Genomic DNA, 23,187 nt, shown 5'->3' on the forward strand with positions numbered 1-23,187 from the left:
TAGCAACTGAGCAGGCTCACCTGTGAAAGGGCAGAAGGAAGCGTCTTTTTCTGATCTGTTCTCTCCTCTCAGCCGGCGGGAATCAACACTCCGAGCTTACCCCTGAGCCTTGTCAAGAGCTGGAAAGACACTTCAAGGAGGAGCCAGACCAAAGCAAGGAGCTATGCAAGGCCTTGGCTGTCAACCTCGAGCTAGAAGACGTTGAGGTCAGATTCCCCTCCCCACCTAATGGATGGCACTCCCCAGATGCCCAGAAGGGCTGGGGGCTGCAGGGGTCCCTGGGTGCCCACCATTCCTGATCTCCCATAGACGCATCATCAAAATAGGCCTTAAACCGAGTGTGGTGGCCCCCATCTCTCCGCACCACCCCGCCCACACCCCACCCGCCCTATTTCAAGACAGGATTTCTTTGTATAGCCTGGACTTTTCCCCCGAGGCAGTTCTGGAACCACCTAGCCAAGCCCACCACCACCACCACCGCCTGAGATCTCTGTAATTTTGAGACACAGCCAGTTCTAGGTCAGCCAAGGCTCATACAGTAAGACCCTATCTCAAAAAAAAAAAAAAGCATTATGTCCTTCCTTGGTGACTGAATGTCCATCATCTCAGCACTACAGGAGGAGGCTGTTACACCAGGAATTCAAAGGTCATCCTTGCTGACCTACATAATATAATTTGAAGTTAGTCTGGGCTACAATTCTCAAAAGAAGAAAAAAAAAAAGTCAGGCAGTGGTGGGTGGTTCACGCCTGTAATCCCAACACTCCGGGGCAGGTAGAGATATTCGGATCTCTGAGTGCAAGTCCAGCCTGGTCTACAGATCCCAAGTTCCAGAACAGCCAGGGCTACACAGGGGGTGATCAAACAAAAACAGAGGCTTGGGAGGTGGAGATAGAACCAGAAATTCAAGATTATCCTGGGCCACACCGCGCAGTGGGGGCTCCCAGTCAGCTCAGGCATATCCTCTGAACGCTCCAGACCTCTGGAATCGGCCCTGGAAAAAAATAAATACAACAAAACCTCAAGCAGGCCTCCGGGTAGAGGCAGAACAGAAAGAGACCGCGGGCTACTTTCACATAACTCTGCCTTACTCTCGCTGTCACTCCAGGAAGAACACATGGTGGAGGACCCCGAGGAGGAGTCGACCCAGGAATTCAGAGAGGAGCCGAGTCACTATGCGGGCGAGTCACGTGACAGCGAGCCAGCCCCGGAGAGCCGAGGGTGCCCCTGGAGCCTTTATTTCTCTGGCTACCCCTGCATTTTTCAGAGGTGGAGAGGGGCGCCTGCGTCCAGCCTGAAAATGCAGCCCGGGCTGGAAAGTCCGCCCAGGCTGCAAATGCCGTAATCAAGAGGGGGTAGCTGTCGCATCAGCCTGGTGTTCTACCAGTACAAAAGATTGTCCGAGAGATCCGTGTTCCTTAACTCCGAAAGCCTTGGAGGAGGAGAGCCCCGGGCTCCCTGAAACTTTGACAGCCTTGGAGGAGCTCAAAACCTCTTCTGGGTATCTCTGAGAGTGTGTCATGGTTTGGCCGGGGATCACAGCCTCATTAATACCTCGGCCTCTACCTCAGCCATTTTTTGGTTTTGTTGTGCTTTTTTTTCCCGTATTAAGAAAGTGGCTTTTTGTTAAATGTTATTCAGCTTGCTTGTAGGGGTGTTGGGCTTTGTCTCTGTATTAGATTGATAATAAAGCTTCATAGAAATTAACTTTTTTTTTAATGGGTCTTATTCTATAGCCCAGTCCACAGTTTTAATAACCTAGAATGGATTGCAGATTGGTAGTGGGTATCTTGGTGATGTTTTAGTTTATTTTCCAGCCTTCTTTTGATTTGTTGCTCTGGGTGGCCTTGAACTCAAGAGATCCAAATCTAGGGGTGTGGTTAAAGATAAACAAAAAAGATAACAACCAAACTAAGAGCATGGTGGTGCATACCTTTAATCAGGACACGTGGCATTTATCTCTCAGGATATGGGTTACTGTGCTTAATATATTTTCCAGTTCCATCCACTTTCCTAAGGATTTTGTTTTTCCTTAGAACTTGTTAAATTCAATGGTATGTAGGAGCTGCATATTTCCTTTTTTTTCCCCCCAAGACAGGATTTCTCCGTAGCTTTTGGAGCTTGTCCTGGAACTCTAGACCAGGCTGGCCTCAAAAATCACAGACACCCACCTATCTCTGCCTCCCAAGTGCTGGGATTAAAGGCGTATACCACCTACAGCCAACATTTTTCATGATGTATGGCTTTTTCCTGTATCCCTATCTCTAGCAGGGTGTAGAGTCCAGAAGCTAGTGGTAATGCTCAGCCACCACTTAGTCTTCCGAGTGATAAGCTGGGCCCTGTGGTAGTTTGGTATGTATTTGTGGAAGCATGTGTCACACGTTTGTGGAGGTCAGAGGAGAAGAGAACCGTCTTCTCTCACCAGTGGCTCAGCCTCTGGTCTAGTCTTGAGTTCCTGGTTTCTTTGCACCCACTGTCAGGGTCCTGGGTCCCTCTCTGTCTCCCTTCCTAGCCCCAGAGTCTCCACAGTTGGCTGGTTCTCTTTACCACCCTGGTCTGTTTTATGGAATACTCAATCCTCTTAAAAGCCACATGGCCTCAGCAAAACAGGGCGCATTAGTGGGGATTTGGAGGGACCCGTGACAGGCTGTGGGGGTGGGGCGCAGATACAATGTGACAAGGCTGCTTCTTAAGTGTCCCCTGGTAGGGACAGTACAGAAAAGCATGCCATTGTCAAGGAGACCTAGAGGAAAAGGAAGAAACCTGAGGTGTAGGAAACTTGGGTTTTGCTTTTGAGGGAGGGATAGATGGATCTGTAGACCAGGCTGCCCCGGAACTGAAGAGAACCTGCCTGTCTTTCTCCTGAGTGTGTGCTGGTATTAGTTTGTGCCACACTCAGCATGGGGAGGCCTCGAGAATTGGTGTGTGTGTTCAGAAGGCAGTGCTGCAGACCCTGGAGGTGGTTACAGGCTGTAGTGAGTTGCCTAATAAAGGTACTGGGAACTAAATTTGAGTCCTCTGCAAAAGCAGTATACACTCAACTGCTTGAGGCCGGGCGGTGGTGGCACACGCCTTTAATCCTAGCACTGGGAGACAGAGGCAGGTGGATCTCTGTGAGTTCAAGGCCACCCTGGTCTACAGTGTGAGATCCAGAAAAGGCGCAAAGCTACACAGAGAAACCCTGTCTCGAAAAACAAAAAACAAAACAAAAATGGTCATTTCTTTAGCCGGGCGGTGGTGGCACACGCCTTTAATCCCAGCACTCGGGAGGCAGAGGCAGGTGGATCTCTGAGTTCGAGGCCAGCCTGGGCTACAGAGCTAGTCCAGGACAGGCTCCAATGCTACAGAGAGACTCTGTCTCGAAAAACCAAAAAAAAAACCAAAAAAAAAAAAAAAAAAAAGTCTCAACTGCTTGAACCATCTCTCAGGCCCCCAACACCTGTTTATTTTAAGAAAGGGTCTCATACAGCTAGATGACCTTGATTCCTTGAATTCATTCTCTTCTTTTAGAACACACCCTCCCCCTCCCCGAGACAGGGTTTCTCTTTGTAGCCTGGCTGTCCTGGAACTCAACTCTGTAGATCAGATTGACCTGGAACTGGGAGATCCTTCTCTCTCTGCCTCCCAGGTGCTGGGATTAAAGATGTACACTACCACCTAATTAAGAGAGGGTCCTTCGAGCAGGGCAGTGGTGGCGCACGCCTTTAATTCCAGCACTGGGAGGCAGAGTCAGGCGGATCTCTGAGTTTGAGGCCAGCCTGGGCTACAGAGTTCCAGGAAAGGCACCAAAACTACACAGAGAAACCCTGTCTCGGAAAAAAAGTCCTTCCAGCCTCGTCCAGCTGCCTTAATATGATATGCCTAATTGTATTAATAACTGGTTATGCCATGTTTGGTTGACAGCCCTGTTAGGGCTGCCCTTTTCTGAAGGGAAAGGAGGAGAAGTGGATCTGGGGGAGAGGGGTTGGGAGGGAGGGGAAGCCATGGTCATTAAAAAAAATTTTAAAAATAAGTAAGATTAAAGTTAAAAGAGAGAAGGTCCTTTTTGCCTCTCTCACCATGCCCTGTGTAGCCCACAAACAGGTAGAAACTACCCATTTTGAGGGGGTCAAGCATGCATCTCTTGCCAGGCGGTGGGGGGAAAAAAATCAAGCAGGGCCTGGGCCTCAGGTAAGCAGTATACACAGGACTCTGGGTATTTTGTCTGCCACTGCACTGCCCGGTCCCAGGAGTGGGTGGAAGGAAGGCACAGGAGTCTGTCTTCAAAAGCTAGGTGCACATCCTCAGCCAAGGATTCCCCCACTCCCACTGTACAGGGAAGAGCTGGAGAGCGTGAACAAGCGTGGGTGATTACAACCCCGCTGACGTCACTGGCTGGCTCGAACAGCGTCCACTGGCTCGGGCTAGAGGAATGTGGAACAGGACCTTCAGAAGCAAGCTCACTGCCAAACAGACCCTCACAGAGGAGCTGGCCTCCCCGCTCTGCAGCCCTGGCAGGCTTCAAGAGCGAATTGTGATAAATTGGGGCTTGTCCTTGCACCTTCTGGTTAAGGCTGTTGCCACTGCCCCCTGTAGCCCGCAAAAGTGCTCATCGAATAGAAGGGGAGAGTGGGGTGCAGCTGCATAGAGCAGTTAGATGACAGGTTACATTAAAATGGGGCGCGGGGGGGGGGGGGTGTCCTGCTAAGCAGTTGAGACTACCAGTGAATTCAAGGCACTCTTCCCGCCTCGGCCTCGGCTGTGCTGGGCGTACAGGCGTGCAACCTCACACTCGGCTTCACTGAGCCATCTTGATGTCCGGTTCCCCTCTTCTTCCTTTCTCATTAGCCTCTAGCCGGGTGGCCAGGTAGCATAATTTCCTTGGCCTTGACCTAGCCTAACTCATCACCTAGCCCAATCCTCTTAGAGCCCGGCCAGTGTCTGCAGAATCTCAGCCAGTTCAAAGAACTGAGAGGGGCCCCAGGGACGCAGCAACAGATGGTGTGACAGCCTGTCCAGAGTCATGTCCTCCCGTCTTCCCAGGCTCTTTAAGTAGCTGTGAACAGGAGGTGGGCTCAGGCTCTCCTCTGCCCTCCACTCTCTGAGGGGAGTGCTTCCAAGAAAGCGCTACAGAGTTTCTACACAACCTGTGGGTCAGGACCCCCTCAGGTCCCCTATCAGATTCATAGCAGTAGCAAATTTACAGATATGAAGTAGTAACAAATTTTTTTTTTTTTTTTTGGTTTTTCGAGACAGGGTTTCTCTGTGTAGCTTTGCGCCTTTCCTGGAACTCACTTGGTAGCCCAGGCTGGCTTCGAACTCACAGAGATCCGCCTGGCTCTGCCTCCCGAGTGCTGAGATTAAAGGGGTGCACCACCACCGCCCGGTACGAAATGATTTTATGGTTGGGGGGGTATCACCACAACATGAGGAACCCTATTAAACGGCCACAGTATTAGGAAGGTTGAGAACCACGGCTCTGCACCCTGTCAGATATTTAATGAAAAGCATAAAACCCTCTCTTTTTCTTTAAAGACAGGGACTGGGGACTGGGGAGGTGGCTCCAAGGGTAAGAGGTCTTGCTCTGCAAGGATGAGGACCTGAGTTTGAATTCACAGCACCCACTTGCAAAGCTGAACTTGGCTGTGTGTGCCTGAACCCCCAGTCCTGGGGAGGAAAGCAGATGAAAACTGGCCGACCACCCAAGCCAAAATGGTGGATTCAGCAAGTGACTCTGTCTCAAGACAAGTGAGAAGAATAGAGAGCCAGGAGGTGGTGGTGGCGCACGCCTTTAATCCCAGCACTCAGGAGGCAGGCGGATGTCTGGTCTACAGAGTGAGTTCCAGAACAGCCAGGGCTACACAGAGAAACCCTGTCTCAAAAAACAAGAAGAGGGGGGGGGGGGGGACACACTAACATCCTACTCTGGCCTCTGCATGCACACACACACACACACACACACACACACACACACGAAAATATATACATATAAAAACAGATCTTATTATTTTTGGTTGTGAGCCTAGCCTTTAACGGCTGAGCCATCTCTCCAGCCCAACAGATCTTATTATAAAGGAGGCAAGTCTCAGTGAATTTCAGGTCAGCCAAAGCTCCAAAGTGGGATCCTATATTAAAAAAAAAAAAAGGGGGCCGGGCGGTGGTGGCGCACGCCTTTAATCCCAGCACTCGGGAGGCAGAGCCAGGCGGATCTCTGTGAGTTCGAGGCCAGCCTGGTCTCCAAAGCGAGTACCAGGAAAGGCGCAAAGCTACACAGAGAAACCCTGTCTCGAAAAACCAAAAAAAAAAAAAAAAAAAAAGGGGGTCTCATGTAGCCCAGGCTGGCCTCAAACTTGTTATGCCTCTGCTTCCCAAGTGCTGGGATTAAAGGCTACCACCTGCCTTGCCTGTTTTGGCTTAGTTTGTTTTAATTTTTTGTTTTAAACAAGGTCTCTCTGTGTAGCCCTTTCTGTCCTGGAACTCACTATGTAGACCAGGCTGGCCTTGAACTCAGAGACACCCACCTGCCTCTGCCTCCCGAGGGCTGGGATTAAAGGCGTACACTACCACACCTGGGCTTGTTTTTTGTTTGTTGTTTTTTATTTTGAGACAGGCTCTCACTATGTATTAATGGCTAGTCTGGGAGCTATGTAAATCAACTAACCTTGAATTCACAGAGATTCACCTGCCTCTGCCTCCCGAGGGCTGGGATTACCCCACCATGCCCAGCTTAATTTTTTTTTTTTTTTAACTTTCCAGGCAAGTTGAATGTAGTGGCACACGTCTTTAATCCTAGCTCTCTGGAAGACAGAGAAGGAGTAGGATCTCTGAATTCCAGGCTAGCCAAGCCTACATAATGAAACTGTCCATAGTTAAAGAACTTAGAAGCAGCCGCAGAGCAAGTTCCAGGATAGTCAGGGCTACGCAGTGAAACTTTGTCTGGGGCGGCGGCGGGGGTGGGGGGGAATAATATATGTATTATTTTCTCATACAATATATTCTGATTATAGTTTCCCCTCCCTCTCCTCCTCCCAGTTCTACACACCATCTTTCCCCTCAGAATCTACTCCCTTTCTGTCTCTCGGTAGAGAAGAACAGGCTTCTAAGAGAAAAACCAAACACGACAAAATAAAATATAATAAGGTGAAGCAAAAACCATCATATCATAGTTGGACACTGCAGCCCAATAAGAGGAGGAGTTTCCCAAGAGCTGGCACAAGAATCCGAGACCTTCTCGCTCTGGTACGCACGAGTCCCATAAAAATACTAAGTTGGTAGCTATAATATATATGCATTGGACCTGGTGCAGACCCATGTAGATCCTGTGCTTGGGTTGAGTTCCAGCGTCTCTTCGTGCGGTGACAGAAAGAGACGCGGGACCTCAATACCGTCTCCCTGAGGATCTGGAGAGTCTCTGCTGCCCCCTAGTGGCTATCCTGGCCCTAGTTCGCCCCATAGCTGGTTCTCTGACCCTGTCTGGTCCCATTTAGCAAACTCGACAATCCTATAAATCCAGACTGGCCTCAGCCGGAAGCGAGGGATTGGGGAGAACAGAATTAGGTCTGGTGTAGGCAGACCTGTGTCAGGCTACTGGAGAAAGACAATAGGGACAGGCAGCTTGCGTAAAATGCGTATATGACCTGACAAACCCTGAGGTTGGTTCGGAGACAAGAAGGGATTCTACAGAAGGCCAGAGAGTCCCTTGGCTTTGCTTTTTGCTTAGAGTTGGCATTGTTTTATGTTGGCAGTGCTGAGGGCGGAACCCAGAGGTCAGAGTACTCCTTTTAAACTATTTTTTATTTATTGCCTCTGTGTGTGTGTGTGTGTGTGTGTGTGTGTGTGTGTGTGTGTGTGTGTTTGGGATGTAGGGCACACCGGAGACAGGGCTTTGCAGCAAGTGCTGAACAATCTCACCAGCCCTTTTTGTACTTGGGGGGGAAAAACTGAAACAGAGGGGCTGGAGACATGGCTCCCGTATTTTTTTCTTTTATTTTTTTCGAGACAGGGTTTCTCTGTGTAGCCCTGGCTGTTCTGGAATTCACTCTGTAGACAAGGGTGGATTCGAACTCAAGAGATCTGCCTGCCTCTGCCTCCCCAGTGCTGGGATTAAAGGTGTGCGCCACCACTGACTGGCGTTTTTGTTTTTTGTTTCGATGAACTAACTCCAGTCCCAAGGGATCTCTTCTGCCTTCAGCAGACACCAGGCATGCACGTTACAAAACTATACACATAAGCCAATTTTTTTGTTGTTTTTGTTTTTCAAGACAGAGTTTCTCTGTGTAGCTTTGCGCCTTTTCTGGAACTCACTTGGTAGCCCAGGCTGGCCTCGAACTCACAGAGATCCGCCTGCCTCTGCCTCCCGAGTGCTGGGATTAAAGGCGTGCACCACCACCGCCCGGCTTCTAGGTTCTATCTTAATTCCTTCATCTAGTTCTGTCCCTTCTAGGTTCCCATCTATCTAGTTCTTTCCCCTTTCAGCTCCTCTCCCGTCTCATCTAGCTCTTCCTCATCTTGTTCTTCCCCATCTGGCTCTTCCTCATCTTCCATCTCGTTCCTCTAGTCCTCTCTTCTAGCCCTTCAATCTAGTTCTTCCCCATCTCAGTTTGTTCCTCTCAAGTTCTTACCCATCTAGTTCTTCCATTCTCTTTTCTCTTCTCCGTCCTCTGCCCTGGAAGTCCCGGTATATAAAGGGAGGGTCTGAGCTAAATTGTGTAAAGCTATTTACTTAACGTCCACCTCTCCTAGGCGGTGTCTCCTTGTGGAATTTACCCTAAGTCAGGAGACTTGCCTGTGGGCTGCTATCGTTGTTAGTCCTCGGAGGTTGGCCGCCCCCCACCCCCCGGGCGGTGACTCCTTGTGGAATTTAAGTCAGGAGACTTGTAGGTGGGCTGTTATCGTTATCTTCGGAAGGTGGGCGCCCACCTGGTGGTGTTTCCTGTAGTCCTTGAAAGTGGCTAAGGAAGATACCTGATTCCAGAGAAAGCCTTTCCTGAGGCTGATCCCAAATACCTGGAATGTGTATGTCCAGAGAGTGATCAGTCCACACTTCCTTCCCTTCTTAAGGAAAAGTCAATTGGGAAAACTATGAAGGCACACATTTTTCATAACAGAATACAGCTGATATGTAACAAGCCAAGTAACACCAAAAACTCCTTGGGATTTGGCTTCCTCTGGAGGAATTCCTTGATCCCTCCAGGTAGTGACTTTGCCATAACCAGCTAAGTTCTTATGATATATATTCCTGCGGCCTGCAGCATGTGTGCACTCTCCAGAGTGTTGATGGACAAAGCAGGCGATGGAGGTCAGAGGACAAGGTGCAGGAACTGGTTGGTTCTTTCCTTCCCAAGGATGGGACTCGGGATCAGTCTTGGCAGCAAGCACCTTTGCCTGCTGAGCCATTTCCCCAGCCCCATCTCTCTGCCTCCTGACTGCAGATACAATGTGACCAGCCTCTTCAAGCTCCTGCTATACCCTGACCTCCCTCCTGCTAGGATGGACTGTGACCAAGAACTGCCACCGAAATAAGCTGTGTCTCCCTTCAGTTGCCTCAGCCAGCTTTTATTCGACTGGGGACAGCTGGCAACATGGCTGCTTATCATCTTGCAGTCTAAGCTGGAGAAGGGAAACCAAGGCAGGAGGGTAGATGGGAGACATGGAGGAATTCAGGGAGAGGTGAGGAAGAGGGCAGAAGGGCAGGGCAGGGTGCGTGCACAGGTGGATTCTGGGGAGGCACACCCCCTCACAGAGGCACCCTCTGGCCTGACTTGGCGGCCGCAGGAACATCGAGGAAAGACCACAGGTCTGAGACATTTCAGTCCTTCCTGTCATAAGGCGGCTGCCAGGAGGTCTCTGTGGAGAGAGAGGGGATGGTCAGCTTGTGAGGCAGGGGAAGGGGGGCTATAAAAGGGGGAGCACAGCCAGGCGTGGTGGCACATTCCTGCGGTCGCAGCAACCTCCTACCTCAGCCTCTCAAGTGCTGCTTTCACAGATGCGCCACTGTGCGCAGCTGAGGTGAAACTGACCAGATTCCTGGTGCAAAGCATGCTGGGAGTGGGCATCTAGTCCATGGGGTTTGGGATGTGATACTCAGTTCCAGACCAAGGTACAGGAACTAATCCAAGGTGGAGAGGATGTGGAGCGAGAAGCTAGGACTCCGCTCTGGCTGGGCCAGCCAGTGCGGACCAGTAGTAGAGGAGGCTGAGTTTGGAGCACACATGGAAATGACAGGAAAACAAAATCAAAACAGAGCCTCAGCTCCACTGAGTTCAAGTTCAAGTCAGCTCAGCCAACCAGACAGAACTGTCTCAAATTAAAAAAATATTAAAGGTAGCTCAGTGGTAGAGCCCCTGCCTAGAATCCCCCAGTGAGGGGCTGGGTGTGTGGCTCAGTGGTGGAGCCCCTGCCTAGAATCCCCCAGTGAGGGGCTGGGTGTGTGGCTCAGTGGTGGAGCCCCTGCCTAGAATCCCCCAGTGAGGGGCTGGGGGTGTGGCTCAGTGGTGGAGCCCCTGCCTAGAATCCCCCAGTGAGGGGCTGAGGGTGTGGCTCAGTGGTAGAGCTCCTGCCTAGAATCCCCCAGTGAGGGGCTGGGGTGTGGCTCAGTGGTAGAGCCCCTGCCTGGAATCCCCCAGTGAGGGGCTGGGGGTGTGGCTCAGTGGTAAAGCTTCTCCCTAGCATTGTGTGAGGCAGAGGGCTCAACTCCCAGTATAAGGGGGAGAAAAAAAAACAGTGGTGGTTCACACTACCAGCACTACAAAGAGAGTTCAAGGTCAGCCTGGTCTACAAATCAAATTCCAGGACAGCCAGTGCTATTACAGAGAAACCCTGTCTTGAAAAACCAAAACCAATAAATGTATAAATAAATAAAATCCAACTGTGAATGTGCTGTGAACAGGGAACAGGACTGTATTCCAGAACGCACTGGGTTGGACACTAGTCCCTGGGCTGCTCCTACATGGCCCGGTGCATCAGAAAACTGCTTCTGTCAAAGGAACAAAGGTGACCCAGGGCCAGACTGCCAGGTCCTAAGCAGCATTTTGTTATTAGATTTATTCATTTTATGTGTTGGTGTTTTGCCTGTCAGGACCCGAGTGCTTGGTGCCCATGGAGGTCAGAAGAGTGCATTGGATTCCCTGGAACTGGAGTTAGGAATTGTGAACCACCATGTGGTGCTGGGAATCGAACCTAGGTCCTTGGCAAGCGCAACAAGTGCTCTTAACCCAAACCATCTCTACATCCCTGGCAGCTTTTTTAATTTAAAGACTGTCTCACATAGCCCTCCACGGCAACAAACTCACTGTGCAGCCAAGGATAACCTTGAACTCTTGATCCTCCTGGCCCTACCTCCAAAATGCTGGGATCACAGGCCTGCCCCACAACACCAACTCTTCTGCTGTATGTTTATTTTTTTTTTAATGTGTATACAGTGTTTGTCTGCATATATGTCTGAAAACACTGTGTGTGCAGTGCCCTCAGAGACCAGAGGAGGGCATCAGATTCCCTGGAACTGGAGTTACAGATGATTATGAATCACCTTGTCAGTACGGGGACTGAACCCGGGTCCTCTGCAAGAGCAGTCAGTGCTCCTTTGTTCTGTTCAGACACGGTCTCATGAGGCCCAGCCTGGCTCCCAACTCATGGCAATCCTTCTGCCTCAGCCTTGGAAGTGCTCATTGCTGCCTTCCCTCGTGCTGGGATTTTCAGGGGGAGTCACGTCACGTCACCCCGTCTCTAGAGTGCTGAAGCTGGAACTCTGGGCTTCCTGCGTGGCAGGTAAGCACCCCTCAACCACAGCCTGACTTCCTGCAGCATCTTCCATTCCAGAATCAAGAAGGCCACTCAAGGAAAGCCCCTCCCCCCATCACCTCCAGGGTACCACCCTGCAACCCCTCAGGTATGATTCCTAGCCCTCCTGGCTCCAGGGGCCCCGGGGATGTGGCCCGTTCCCACTCTGCACTCTCAGAGTCCATACACAGGGAAGGCTACAACAGCCCAGGGCGGCACCTCCCCCCCCCCAGCAGCCCCCATACCCCTGCCTCCATCCAGGGGTCACTGGCACTGAGCCAGGGCAGCTTTGATGGCGGTCACCAGTTTCCGAAACTTGCTTTCGGTGTCCACGTAGCCATCACCTCTCTGAAGAGAAGACAGGAGAGAGAGTTGAGCTGGGCCCCAGACACCAACCTAGGCCCCAAACCGCGTGACTCCCATGAGGCAGGACACTGACTCACCTTCTTGGAGTGAACCAACTTCCCGGCTACTGTCACTTCAAAGAACCCGGTGACCTGGGGAGTCCCCTCGCCACACTGAGGAAAGAAGGCGTTGGGGTGTGTGTGTGTGTGTGTGTGTGAAATGTCCTCTCAGGAACACCCTCCCCACCATGTCCCAAGAGTCTAAGTCAAAAGGATAGAGGATTGTCCTAACCCATCCCCATTCACCCCCAGTCCCAAGGGACAGAAAAGGGACCAGTGTGATTCCGTCCCCATTCCAAGACTCACAATGTCCAGGCATCCGGGGAACTCATGTTCTAGCTTCTCCTTGAGCTGGAGATACTGAAAACAGGGTAAGGGAGGGAGTTTTTGGGGGCGCATAGCCAGGCCCGGCAAATCCTCCCCATGGTATACCCACCCTGACCTCCTTCAAGGCACTCTGAGAAACTCCACTCACCTTGGGCTTGTAGCCTCAAGCTCCACTGGTGGGTGAAGCCAGGGTTGTTGCGGTCCGCCAGGGCAGCATGGACCCAGGCCGGCACGGGTGTCCAGGTGAGCCAGGCAACAGGACGAGATGAAGTGGGCGAGGGGACAGAGAAAGAGGTGTCCAGATGAGAATGCAGAGGAGGTGACAGAGGCCCTCGAGAGGGGAAGATATGCACATCACACACAGAGAGATGGGCAACAGGGGAGAGCCCACAAAGAGAGCCGAGAGGGGGCGAGGGGGCAGAGAGATCACAAGGATGACAACGGGGAGGGAAATGAATTAGGACAAAAGCTACCTCTGAAGAATCGCACCCACCCACTCCCCCGCCTGGCTGTCACTCAGGAATCCCAGCTCTCCCCAGCCCCCTTTTCTCTACTGCAGACCATTTTAGGCCTGGAATCTGGTGCAGCGGCCTCATGGGAGCCACACATCAAAGCAGTCTTTCGAAAGACAGCCTGAAAATCCGGGGCTGGTCAGAGCCCTCAAGGGGTCGGGAGGATCACACGGCGCAGAGGATCAGGGAACCCAGATTCAATCTGTAATGGGACCTCAAGCGAGCTCGGCTTCATTCCCAGACTGGGTTTCGTTCCCTGTAAAATGGAGATGGAATACCGCTCCCTCAAGAGGCTTCAGGGGTGGGGAATCCATCCAGCAGGCACTTATTCATCACTTACTGCATGCTGGCTGTGTATCAGCTGCAGAAGAAAAAGCCATCAAGGGAAAATGGCTGGCCTTTCTATGCTTGCCTCTCGCAGGGGCACAATTATAGTGCTGAGGAGTTAACTACCACCATCACCCACACACACACACCCGCTCCACTTCACACTACAGAACGGGAACTAAGGCCAGAAAAGGGGCGGGGTTAACAGCCCCAGCACCCACACATCGGAGGCCGGTAAGCTGTTTTTTTTTTTTTGTCTTCTGTTTTTTTTTGGGGGGGGTTGGGGGTGGGGGCGTGTTATACTGGGATCAGGACACTGGGCCTGGTGCATTCCAGGCAAACACTGCACTACCGAGCTACATCCTCACGCCCACTATCTAGTCCACACTACCCCTTTTTCTCTTTTGGAAGCGGGGATCTCACTATGTAGCCCTGGCTGCCTCGAACTGGTTAAGCGGACCAGACTGGCTTGGAACTCAGAGAGTTCCACCTGCCTCTGCCTCCGAGTGCTGTGACCGAAGGTGTGCACCCACCACCGCCACCATCACCCTTTTTCAAGTACACACTGGGAGGGGCCAGCAACTGTAACTCGCACTACAGTGCAGACACAGGGCATCCACGGAGTTCCCAAGAGCGCTTATGTGCGCCACACCATGTATCCAAGTCTTCCCCACACCCCACAGGACAACCTCCATCCAGCCTTCTCTCACCCGGTGCTGCTCAGAGAGCGGGGGGGGGGGAAGGGAAACGGCCTGGCGGGCGGCAAAGGTCCCCAGAGAAACCCGATGCTACCCTTCCCCTCCTCCCCTCAGCGCTGAGTCAAGTGTTCAAAAAGGACCCAAGCATCAGTTTCCACTTTCCCAGGGTGAGACGCCCCCGCTGTTAGATGCGGGGGGAGTGGGGGGAATCTGCCCGGAGCTGTTATTTCCGTCCCACCCACTTGGAAGCCCCTCCCTATGGAGGGGTCTGGGGTGCAGTCACCGTACTCAGCCAACAAGATGGGGAGCGCGGAAGGGAGTCCCTGGCACAAAGGACCGGGAACAGAGAGAAAGGGGGGACCGTGGCCACCAGGACTTACCAATACAAGACTCGAACAGCGAGCGCCATGGCTCCAGATCGCATCCCCGCCCAGAGCGAGGACCCGACCGAAGAGCAACAAGGACCTCGAGGTCTGCGTGCGGGGCCGTGCGCACAGCCCTACTCCGTCTAGAGGCGGAGCAAACCAAGTGCACGCGCGCGGTGGGGGGAGCAGGGTAGCGCGGGGACCGAGGCTCCAGGACACGGCGAGGGCTGAGGCCACGGACGCGACCCCCCACGCGGAAGTCCATGCTCTTTCCCGTGATATCCCGGGGTCGTCTCCATAGACGGCGTCTCTGGGACGAGTCACCGGCGCGCCCTTGGCTGTCCCTTCTCTGTGCTAGAATGGTTCAGACCTCAGGGCGGTGGCTCGAGGCAGAGAATTCGCTGAGACTGAAGTTCAGTTACAGAGTGGCCGGGAGGGGCTGCGCGGGGAAATTGAGGCACACGACGCACGCGCCCCATCCTCCTTGAGGGGACCGGCAATGGGGGTGGGTCTCCAGCCCTGATTGATTCAGGGTAGATGAACCCTAGATCTGAAAAAGTGAAGCTGGGAGTCCTAGCGTGCACTTCGGGCCCAGCTGTCTCATTTCAGAGCCTGGCGGCTGGACCCCAGCGTAACCCCCAAAAGTGTGCAACCTCTCTTTTTGCGCCTTCGCGCAGAAAGGGAACATAGAAAGTGTTGGAACCGGGCGTGGACTGTAGCTCAGTTAGTAGAGTACTTTCCTAGCAGGATATCCTGTCCCCAGGACCACATAAACTGCTGGCGGTGGCACAAGCCTGTAATCCCAGAATTTGGGAAAAGGAGAGTGAAGGGTTATGAGTTCAAGGTTATCCTTGCTAGTCTAGGCTACACGAGCAGTTGTCTAAAAGAGACAACAACAAAAAAGCCAGGTGTTGCCTTTAATCCCAGCAGCCGATAAATCTTTGTGAGTTTGAAGCCAGCCTAGGCTACGTAGAGAGTTCCAGGACAGACAGGTCTACATAGAGAGACCACCTCAAAAAAACAAAAACAAAAACTGTAAAATAACTGTGAAAGTGGACTCTTGAGCCTCAGTTTCTCCTAATGGAAGCTGGGCATATTCCCTCACAGGAGATATCTGTTCACACAGAAATTATGTATTGCTCTCTAGTTTCTTGTCCTCCACACCCTATGGATGCACATTCCCATACCCCTATAATTCCTCCCCTGCCAAGGATGGCTCATCAGGAGAGATATTCATCTCACACCTGACATCCTTTAACTTACAGTCACTAGTTACCCCCACCAATGGCCAATTAGGGTCCAAAGAAGGAAATGTCAGTCAGTCTCCTTCACCTGCCTCCCTTTGTGCCCTATCAGTAACCTAGCCTGCATGCAGATGGTGGGCTTCGATTCTCCCACGGAAGAATGAAATTTGAATCATTCATTTCCCCCTGGACCTCACAGGAGTGAGTTGGCAACGGAGGATTTCTTATGGCTTAAAGCCGTAAGAAAATTACACTTCCCTAAAAGGATGGTGTGTTCATGCACTCAGACTCCTGGAAAGAATCAGAGCCGGAATCTGCCGTGTGTGCTGGGGAGAACTCAATGAAGATAACCAGAAACCTTCCTCTGTCCTCAATGGGCATCTCTGGCAGGCTAATTGCAGTGTCCCGTCCTCTCTGTCTACAGAGCATGGACCTGTGATCACAGTCTGAAAAGGAATAATGATCCGGTCTTGGAGAATGATGAACATAGTCGAGTGTGAATGTTCATAGCTCAAATTCTCCTGTGGTTCCCAATATCCTTGAGACAACATCCCAAACCTTAGCATGCCCCATCCCATGGTACTTTGGCCTGTAGGGCCCCTCTGGCCCTTTCTCCCAATGCCCCAGTGACAGGGACCACTGAAGTTCTAGCAGGGGACCTCAGCCACATTCCTGTCTCAGGGCCTTTGCTGGTTTAACCCTCTCACTCCTGATTCCTGCTCTTCCTCCAAGAATCAGCTGCAACATGGAGGGGAAACAGTTCCTTCTGGAAAAGTCTGCCTTGTGTACAACACAGCTGGGCCTATTTATTTGCCCTTACAAAGTGCCTCAACCCCAGTGGCTTAAACCACAGACATGCCTCTTCTCACACCCCTGGAGGCCAGAAATCTGAGATCAGGGTAGCTGCGGGGCTGGTTACACCCAGGACTGGAGGGAAAACTCTGACCCTTACCAGTCCATGGCCATCTTTGGAGCTGCTTGGCTATAGGAGAGTTATTTGCCAGCTAAGGGGTTAGTTGGGTGGTTAACAGTAAAAGATGTGCGCCATCACCTCCTGGCTCGGAAATTCTTTAAGGTAAAAAAATGGCTCATTTTTAAAAAAAAAAACTTAATTTAAAATCTTTGCTTAATCTTTGAACTTGGTCAGCGGTAAACTACATCCTTTGAGAAATATAACTTCCTAAGCCCCACAATCACATTCACAGGGGCTAGGGAGACGACTCATGACGCCGTGGGTAAAGTGCTCTACATATGAGCATGAGGGTCCTGAGTTCGACCCCCAGTGATGACACAAAAGCTAAGGCTGGTGTGGCACCCGTATATGCTCAGCACTGGAGAGGCAGGACAAGCAGAGAGCGCTAGAACTAGCTGGCCACCCAGCCTAGGCAAATCTAAAACTCTTCCGTTCAATGGGAGACCCTCTCTCATAAAAAGACTGGGGTGGGGCCTGCAAAGTAGCACAGTGGCAGAGCACTTGCCCAGCATGCAACTGGTCCTGGGTTCAATCCCCAGCACCCCCCAAAACCAAAACCAACAATATGGTGGAGAGTAACTGAGAAAGACACCTGACATTGACCTCTGACCTACACACACAAAACATCCACACACACACACACACACACACACACACACACATGCACGCACACTCAATGAGTACACACATACACAAGTCATATAATAGGTGTTATTAAAGACATTTAGTTCTCTTCTTTTTCTATTTTTTATTTATTTGTTTATTTATTTATTCATTCATTCATTTGTTTGTTTCTCGAGATAGGGTTTCTATATGTAGCCCTGGCTGTCCTGGAACTCCCTGGGTAGACCAGGCTGGTCTCGAACTCACAGAGATTCCCCCTGCCTCTGCCTCCTGAGTGCAACTACTGCCCAGACATTTTTTCTATTTTTTAACGACAGGGTCTCACCAGGTGGTGGTGGCCCACGCCTTTAATCCCAGCACTCGGGATGCAGAGGCAGGCGGATCTCTGTGAGTTCGAGGCCAGCCTGGTCTACAGAGCGAGTTCCAGGACAGGCTCCAAAGCTACACAGAGAAACCCTGTCTGGAAAAACCAAAACCAAAACCAAAACCAAAAAAAGAAAAGACAGGGTCTCATAAACTGGGCATGGTGGCACACATCTTTAATCCCAGCACTCAAGAGGCAGAGAGGCAAGCAGATCTCTGTGAGCTCCAGACCAGCCTGGGCTACATAGTAAAACCCTGTCTTGAAGAAATAAAACACAAGGGCTGGAGAGATGGCTCAGTGGTTAAGAGGACCTGCATTCAGTTTCCAGAACCACTTCTGGCATTTCACAACTGCCTGTAACTCCAACTCCAGGGGTCTCTGACACCTCTGCTAGGCTGCACTCACAGCCATATAGCCACACGTATACATATGCATAACTAAACATAACAAAATATGCTGTGGGATGCCTTTCTGTAGGCTGTGAATATGTGTTGTTCTGATTGGTTAATAAATAAAGCTGCATTGGCCTATGGCAGGGCAGGATGGAGCCAGGCGGGAAAATCCAAGAGAGATAGTAAGAGAAGAAAGGAGAGTGGGGGGAGATGCCGAACTGCGGTCCAAAGAGCAACATGTAATGGGACACAGGTAAAGCCACAGAACACATGGTGATACATAGATTAATAGTTATGAGTTAAGTTATAAGAGCTAACTAGTAAGAAGCCTGAGCCATAGGCCATAGAATTTGCAATTAATATTAAGCCCCTGAGTGATTATCTTATAAGCAGCTGCGGGACCGGGCAGACCAGAGAAAGAAGGGACCGAGAGGCTGGATGGGACCAGAGAAACTTACAGCTACAAAAATAAATCTTTAAAAGTTTTCCAATCTTAAAATAAAGCCTTCATTCCTACAACCTGGTCCTCACACAGCCACCAGAGGGCACCAGGTCACGCTGGCCACAGCCTGTACTCTCTCTACAGGCACAGTCCTCAGGAAGGGCCACCAATCTCTGCACGATCTAGTCCCTTATCTCTGATGTCATCCCCCACCTATTCCCTCCTCACCCTGCTGAGGCCACGTGGGAATCTTGCTTTTTGTTTGTTTGTTTGTTTTTGGTTTTTGAGACAGGGTTTCTCTGTGTAACCACCATGGCTATCCTGGAACTCAATTTGTAGACTAGGGGGGCATCTAACTCACAGAGCTCTGCCTCTGCCTCCAGAGAGAGTGCTGGAATTAAAGGCATGTGCCACCATACCTGGCTCCCTTTTTTAATCGAAATAAATGCGCATGTACATATGCGCATCACGTGCATACAGTGCCAGTGATGCCTAGAAGAGGGCACTGGATCCCCTGAGACTGGAGTTACAGATGGTTGTGAGTCATCATGTGGGTGCTGGGAATTGATCCTAGGTCCTCTAGAAGAGCAGCCAGTGCTCTTAACCACTGAGCCATCTCTCCAGCTCCTTTAGTAGAATTCAAGCAGCAAGATCAGGGGCTGGATTGGTGACTCCATGGTTGAGAGTGCTTGCTGCTCTTTCAGAGATTTGAATTTCTGTTCTCAGCAACCACGTCAGCAGGCTCACAACCAGCTGTGATTCCAGCTCTGGGGGATCTGACACCCTCTTCTGGCCTCTGCAGTTCCATACGTGTACACACACACACACACACACACACACACACACACACACACACACACACACACACACACGGAGGTGGGGGAGAGAATACAATAATAAACTTTTTGTTTGTTTGTTTGAGATAGTCTTACTATGTAGCTCTGGCTGTCCTGGAACACACAGAGATCTTCCTGCCTCTGCCTCTCAAGCGCTGGGATTAAAGACATGCTACCACACCTGGCCATTTTTATTTTATTTATTTTATTTTGTTTTTTTATTTTTAAAAATTTATTTATTATATATACAGTATTCTGCCTGCATATATGTCTGCATGTCAGAAGAGGGAACTAGATTTCACTACAGATGGTTGTGAGCCAGCATGTGGCTGCTAGGAATTGTACTCAGGACCTCTGGAAGAGCAACCAGTGCTCTTAACTGCTAAGCCATGCCTGGTTGCTCTTCCAGTGGTTCTGAGTTCAATTCCCAGCAACCACATGGTAGCTCACAACCATCTATAGTGGAATCTGATGCCCTCTTCTGTCATGCAGGCATACATGCAAATAAATAAATCTTAAAAAAAAAAAAAGCAAGGTCGGGAACACGGAAGATCAGCTGGTGTCTGAGATACCCAAGCTGATCAGACAGATCAAAGAAAGGACAGGATTCTGGGAAGAACATCAAATCAAGTCTGACAGGCTCCCACTGGGTCCCAAAGAGCCCTCCTGAGGACCATACACAGGACACCATTGCCTTTTTCCCTGTAAGCTCCTCAACCAGAATGTCTTCTAGCACTTTATGATCTTTCTTTTCTCTCTCCGATTGATTGATTGTTTAGAAACAGGGTCTTGCTATGTGGCCCAGGTTAGACCATGAGCTCCTCGGCCTCCCAAGGGCTATAGCAACACTCGTATATAACATTCCTGCCTCTAATGCATCTGTAACAGACGTAACTGTGGGTAAGGAAGCTTCCAAGAAAGCCTCTGCCTACACCAGGAAGGAGACCACCCCGACTGTCCCATGGGAGGGAAATCTTGGACTAATACTGCTGAGTCCAGATGCTAGCGGCAAGGCCTGGCTCAGTCCTTTCTGGCTCTGGGCTATGTACTTTCGATTTCTCTCCTGCTAAAAATAAACTCTGACCCTTACTCCACCTGTGCTCCAGTGTGAACTCTCCAGAAACACGAGAGCGGAGTCAGTGATTGTGGTTGTTGGATCAGAGGAAGTGTAGGAGGAGGATCTCCCCACCCAGAGCTTCCACCTCTTGGATTAGCCCAATTTGAACATGGCCCACAGTGAGATCCTATGATACTTGATACTTTGGTGTCTCATGTAGCAAAATAGTTTTAAATTTCATGATGTTAATCTAAAAGGTGGGCCACTGAGAAGACTCAGTGGGCAAAGGTGTTTGCTGCGAAGACTGACAGCCTGAGTTCAAACCCTGGAACTGCTGTGGGATGGTCTGTATGGCAAATGTGTTGCTGATTGGTCAATAAATCACTGATTGGCCAGTGGCCAGGCAGGAAGTATAGGCGGGACAAGGAGGAGAATAAAGCTGGGAAGTGGAAGGCTGAGTCAGAGACACTGCCAGCCGCCATGATGACAAACAGCATGTGAAGATGCCGGTAAGCCACGAGCCATGTGGCAAGGTATAGATTTATAGAAATGGATTAATTTAAGCTGTAAGAACAGTTAGCAAGAAGCCTGCCACGGCCATACAGTTTGTAAGCAATATAAGTCCCTGTGTTTACTTGGTCGGGTCTGAGTGGCTGTGGGACTGGCGGGTGAGAGAGATTTGTCCTGACTGTGGGCCAGGCAGGAAAACTTTAACAACATGGACTCACATGGTGGAAGAAGAGGACCAACTCCTGCAAAAGTTGTCCTCTGACCCTACCTATACCTGCCCATGGCAAGCAAAACAAGCGAAGCACACTGCTGGGCATGTCTGTGGGGGTTTCAAGACAGGATGAGATCCCAAGGGCTCTGGTCCCATGCATCACTGGTGTCTCACGGGGTTCACGATACGACTGATGTCTGGGCGGTGGCCAAAGGCAAGGGGTGGGCCCAGCTCGAGAAATTGTCACCAGGGCTTGCCCTCAGCATACATCTTGCCCTGTCCTTTGTTTACGCTCTGCTTCTGGGACACCTTGAGTGAACTGTTCTCTTCAGCCACGCCCTCCCCACCATGAACCTCTAAAACCATGAATGGAAACAATTCAAGGCTGGAATGACAGCTCAGAAGTTAAGAGGATTTGGTGCTCTTCCAGAGGACCCAGGATCAATCCCCAGCACCAGGATCAACCACTAAGCCACACTTCCGTCCCTCACTGGGGGATTCTAGACTGGGGCTCTACCACTGAACCACACCCTCAGCCCCTCACTGGGGGATTCTAGGCAGGGGCTCTACCACTGAGCCACACCCTCAGCCCCTCACTGGGGGATTCTAGGCAAGGGCTCTACCATTGAGCCACACCCCCCCAGTCCCTCACTGGGGGATTCTAAGAGGCACTATACCAGTCAGCTAACTTGATCTCCCTATGGGCTATACTGACTCTTTCCAGCAGGGTAGTACCCCACCTGCTTCTTCAGAAGGTAGCCACCATAAATCTTCCCTTTCCAGTTTGTGCCTGGTTGCCAAAGTCAAGAATTGTGTCCCGTCAACCCCAGCACTCACGAGCAGAGGCAGGAAGGTCTCTGTGAACCCGGGAGCAGCACTCACGAGCAGAGGCAGGAAGGTCTCTGTTAACCCGGGAGCAGCACTCACGAGCAGAGGCAGGAAGGTCTCTGTGAACCCGGGAGCAGCCAGGATTGAGAATTTCTCCCTGTGGGTCCCGGCTAGCTGTATTTCTGTGCAGCTGGTACCATAAAGAGCTTTAGACCATTTTCTTCCAGGGGTGTTTGTCACTTGGTTTGCAGCAGCTCTTTGGGGTGAATCTGAGTTCTGTCACAAGATTACACTCCTCTCAGGCTGTTTCTGGGCTGTAGATGGGGTCTTGTCAGGCAGCAATGCTCAGTGGCTTTAGATTTCCTTTTTTGTTGTCTCTCTGGAACTCTTTGTAGAAAAAGCTGGCCTCGAACTAGATCTGTCTGCCTTTGCCTCCTGAGTGCTGCTGGGATTAAAGGTGTGCACCACCACCACCTGGTTTTGTGGGGTTTTTTTTTAAATTTTTTTTTAATTTTCCAGAGCTGAGAACCGAACCCAGGGCCGTGTGCTTGCTAGGCAAGCACTCTACCACTGAGCTAAATCCCCCACCCCTTGTTTTGTTTTGTTTTTGCCCTTTAGAATGGTTCCTCCAGGATAAGGTCTTCATTTAAAAAAAAAAAAAAGCAGGCACTTTATAAAATAAACAGGTTAAGGGTAGAGACCCTGGTCAGATTCCACCCACATCCCCCATAAAGCCTATCCGGAAGGCTATTCCTGTCATCCTCCCCCTCCCATCCTAGAAAGGAATGTTCTGGAGACTGGAAAACAGTGCTTTATGTGTGGGTGGGACAGATGGCAGGGGAAGGAGTAGGAATGGAAGTTGCTGAAGCACATAAAAACATCTTAAGTGATGCTTCGGAGTCTCAAGTTCTGGCCTCTGGCACAGAATGTCTACACTGAGAGGGAGTGTAGGGACTCACTGGAGGAAGTGCTGGGCCAGAGGCGGCCACTGCGGTGGGCGATGGCACAGGTTGGGTGGGGTGGTCTTGGCCACCATGTCCCCGAGTGTGCAGCCTGGGCCCTCAAGGCGAACTTGAGAACCTCAGTGAGACTGCAGGAAACGCGTGAGTTCCACAAGCAGTAAAGAGACCGTGCCCAGTCTGGCACTGCCATCAGGAGCACCCTAGGAGGAAGGGAGCGAGCCTGGTTAACTCCAGGCTGCCGACCCACATTCCAATTTCAACTCCTGGGCCTGTTGCAGGGCTGTGACCTCCTTTCTGCGGGTGACTTAAGCTTTTCAGGGCTTCCAGCACAGTGTAGGATAGTGAGTGCCCTTGGC

The 23,187-nt window shown here is 50.9% G+C and overlaps 1 protein-coding gene across 1 annotated transcript; it reads right to left on the reverse strand.

Moving 5' to 3' along the window:
* Positions 1–9,511: 9,511 nt before the first annotated feature.
* Positions 9,512–14,520, reverse strand: Selenow (selenoprotein W). The gene is made up of 6 exons (XM_052712254.1): positions 14,404–14,520; positions 12,635–12,659; positions 12,466–12,519; positions 12,199–12,273; positions 12,001–12,103; positions 9,512–9,823 (listed from the first exon to the last, which is right to left on the reverse strand). The coding sequence occupies exons 1-5, from the start codon at positions 14,445–14,447 to the stop codon at positions 12,020–12,022; spliced, it is 282 nt and encodes a 93-aa protein (XP_052568214.1). The 5' UTR covers positions 14,448–14,520; the 3' UTR covers positions 9,512–9,823; positions 12,001–12,019.
* Positions 14,521–23,187: the final 8,667 nt, after the last annotated feature.

Source organism: Peromyscus californicus, unplaced genomic scaffold (genome assembly GCF_007827085.1).
Source record: "Peromyscus californicus insignis strain IS unplaced genomic scaffold, ASM782708v3 Scaffold_4__1_contigs__length_199733344, whole genome shotgun sequence".
Classification (NCBI taxonomy): Eukaryota; Metazoa; Chordata; class Mammalia; order Rodentia; family Cricetidae; genus Peromyscus; species Peromyscus californicus.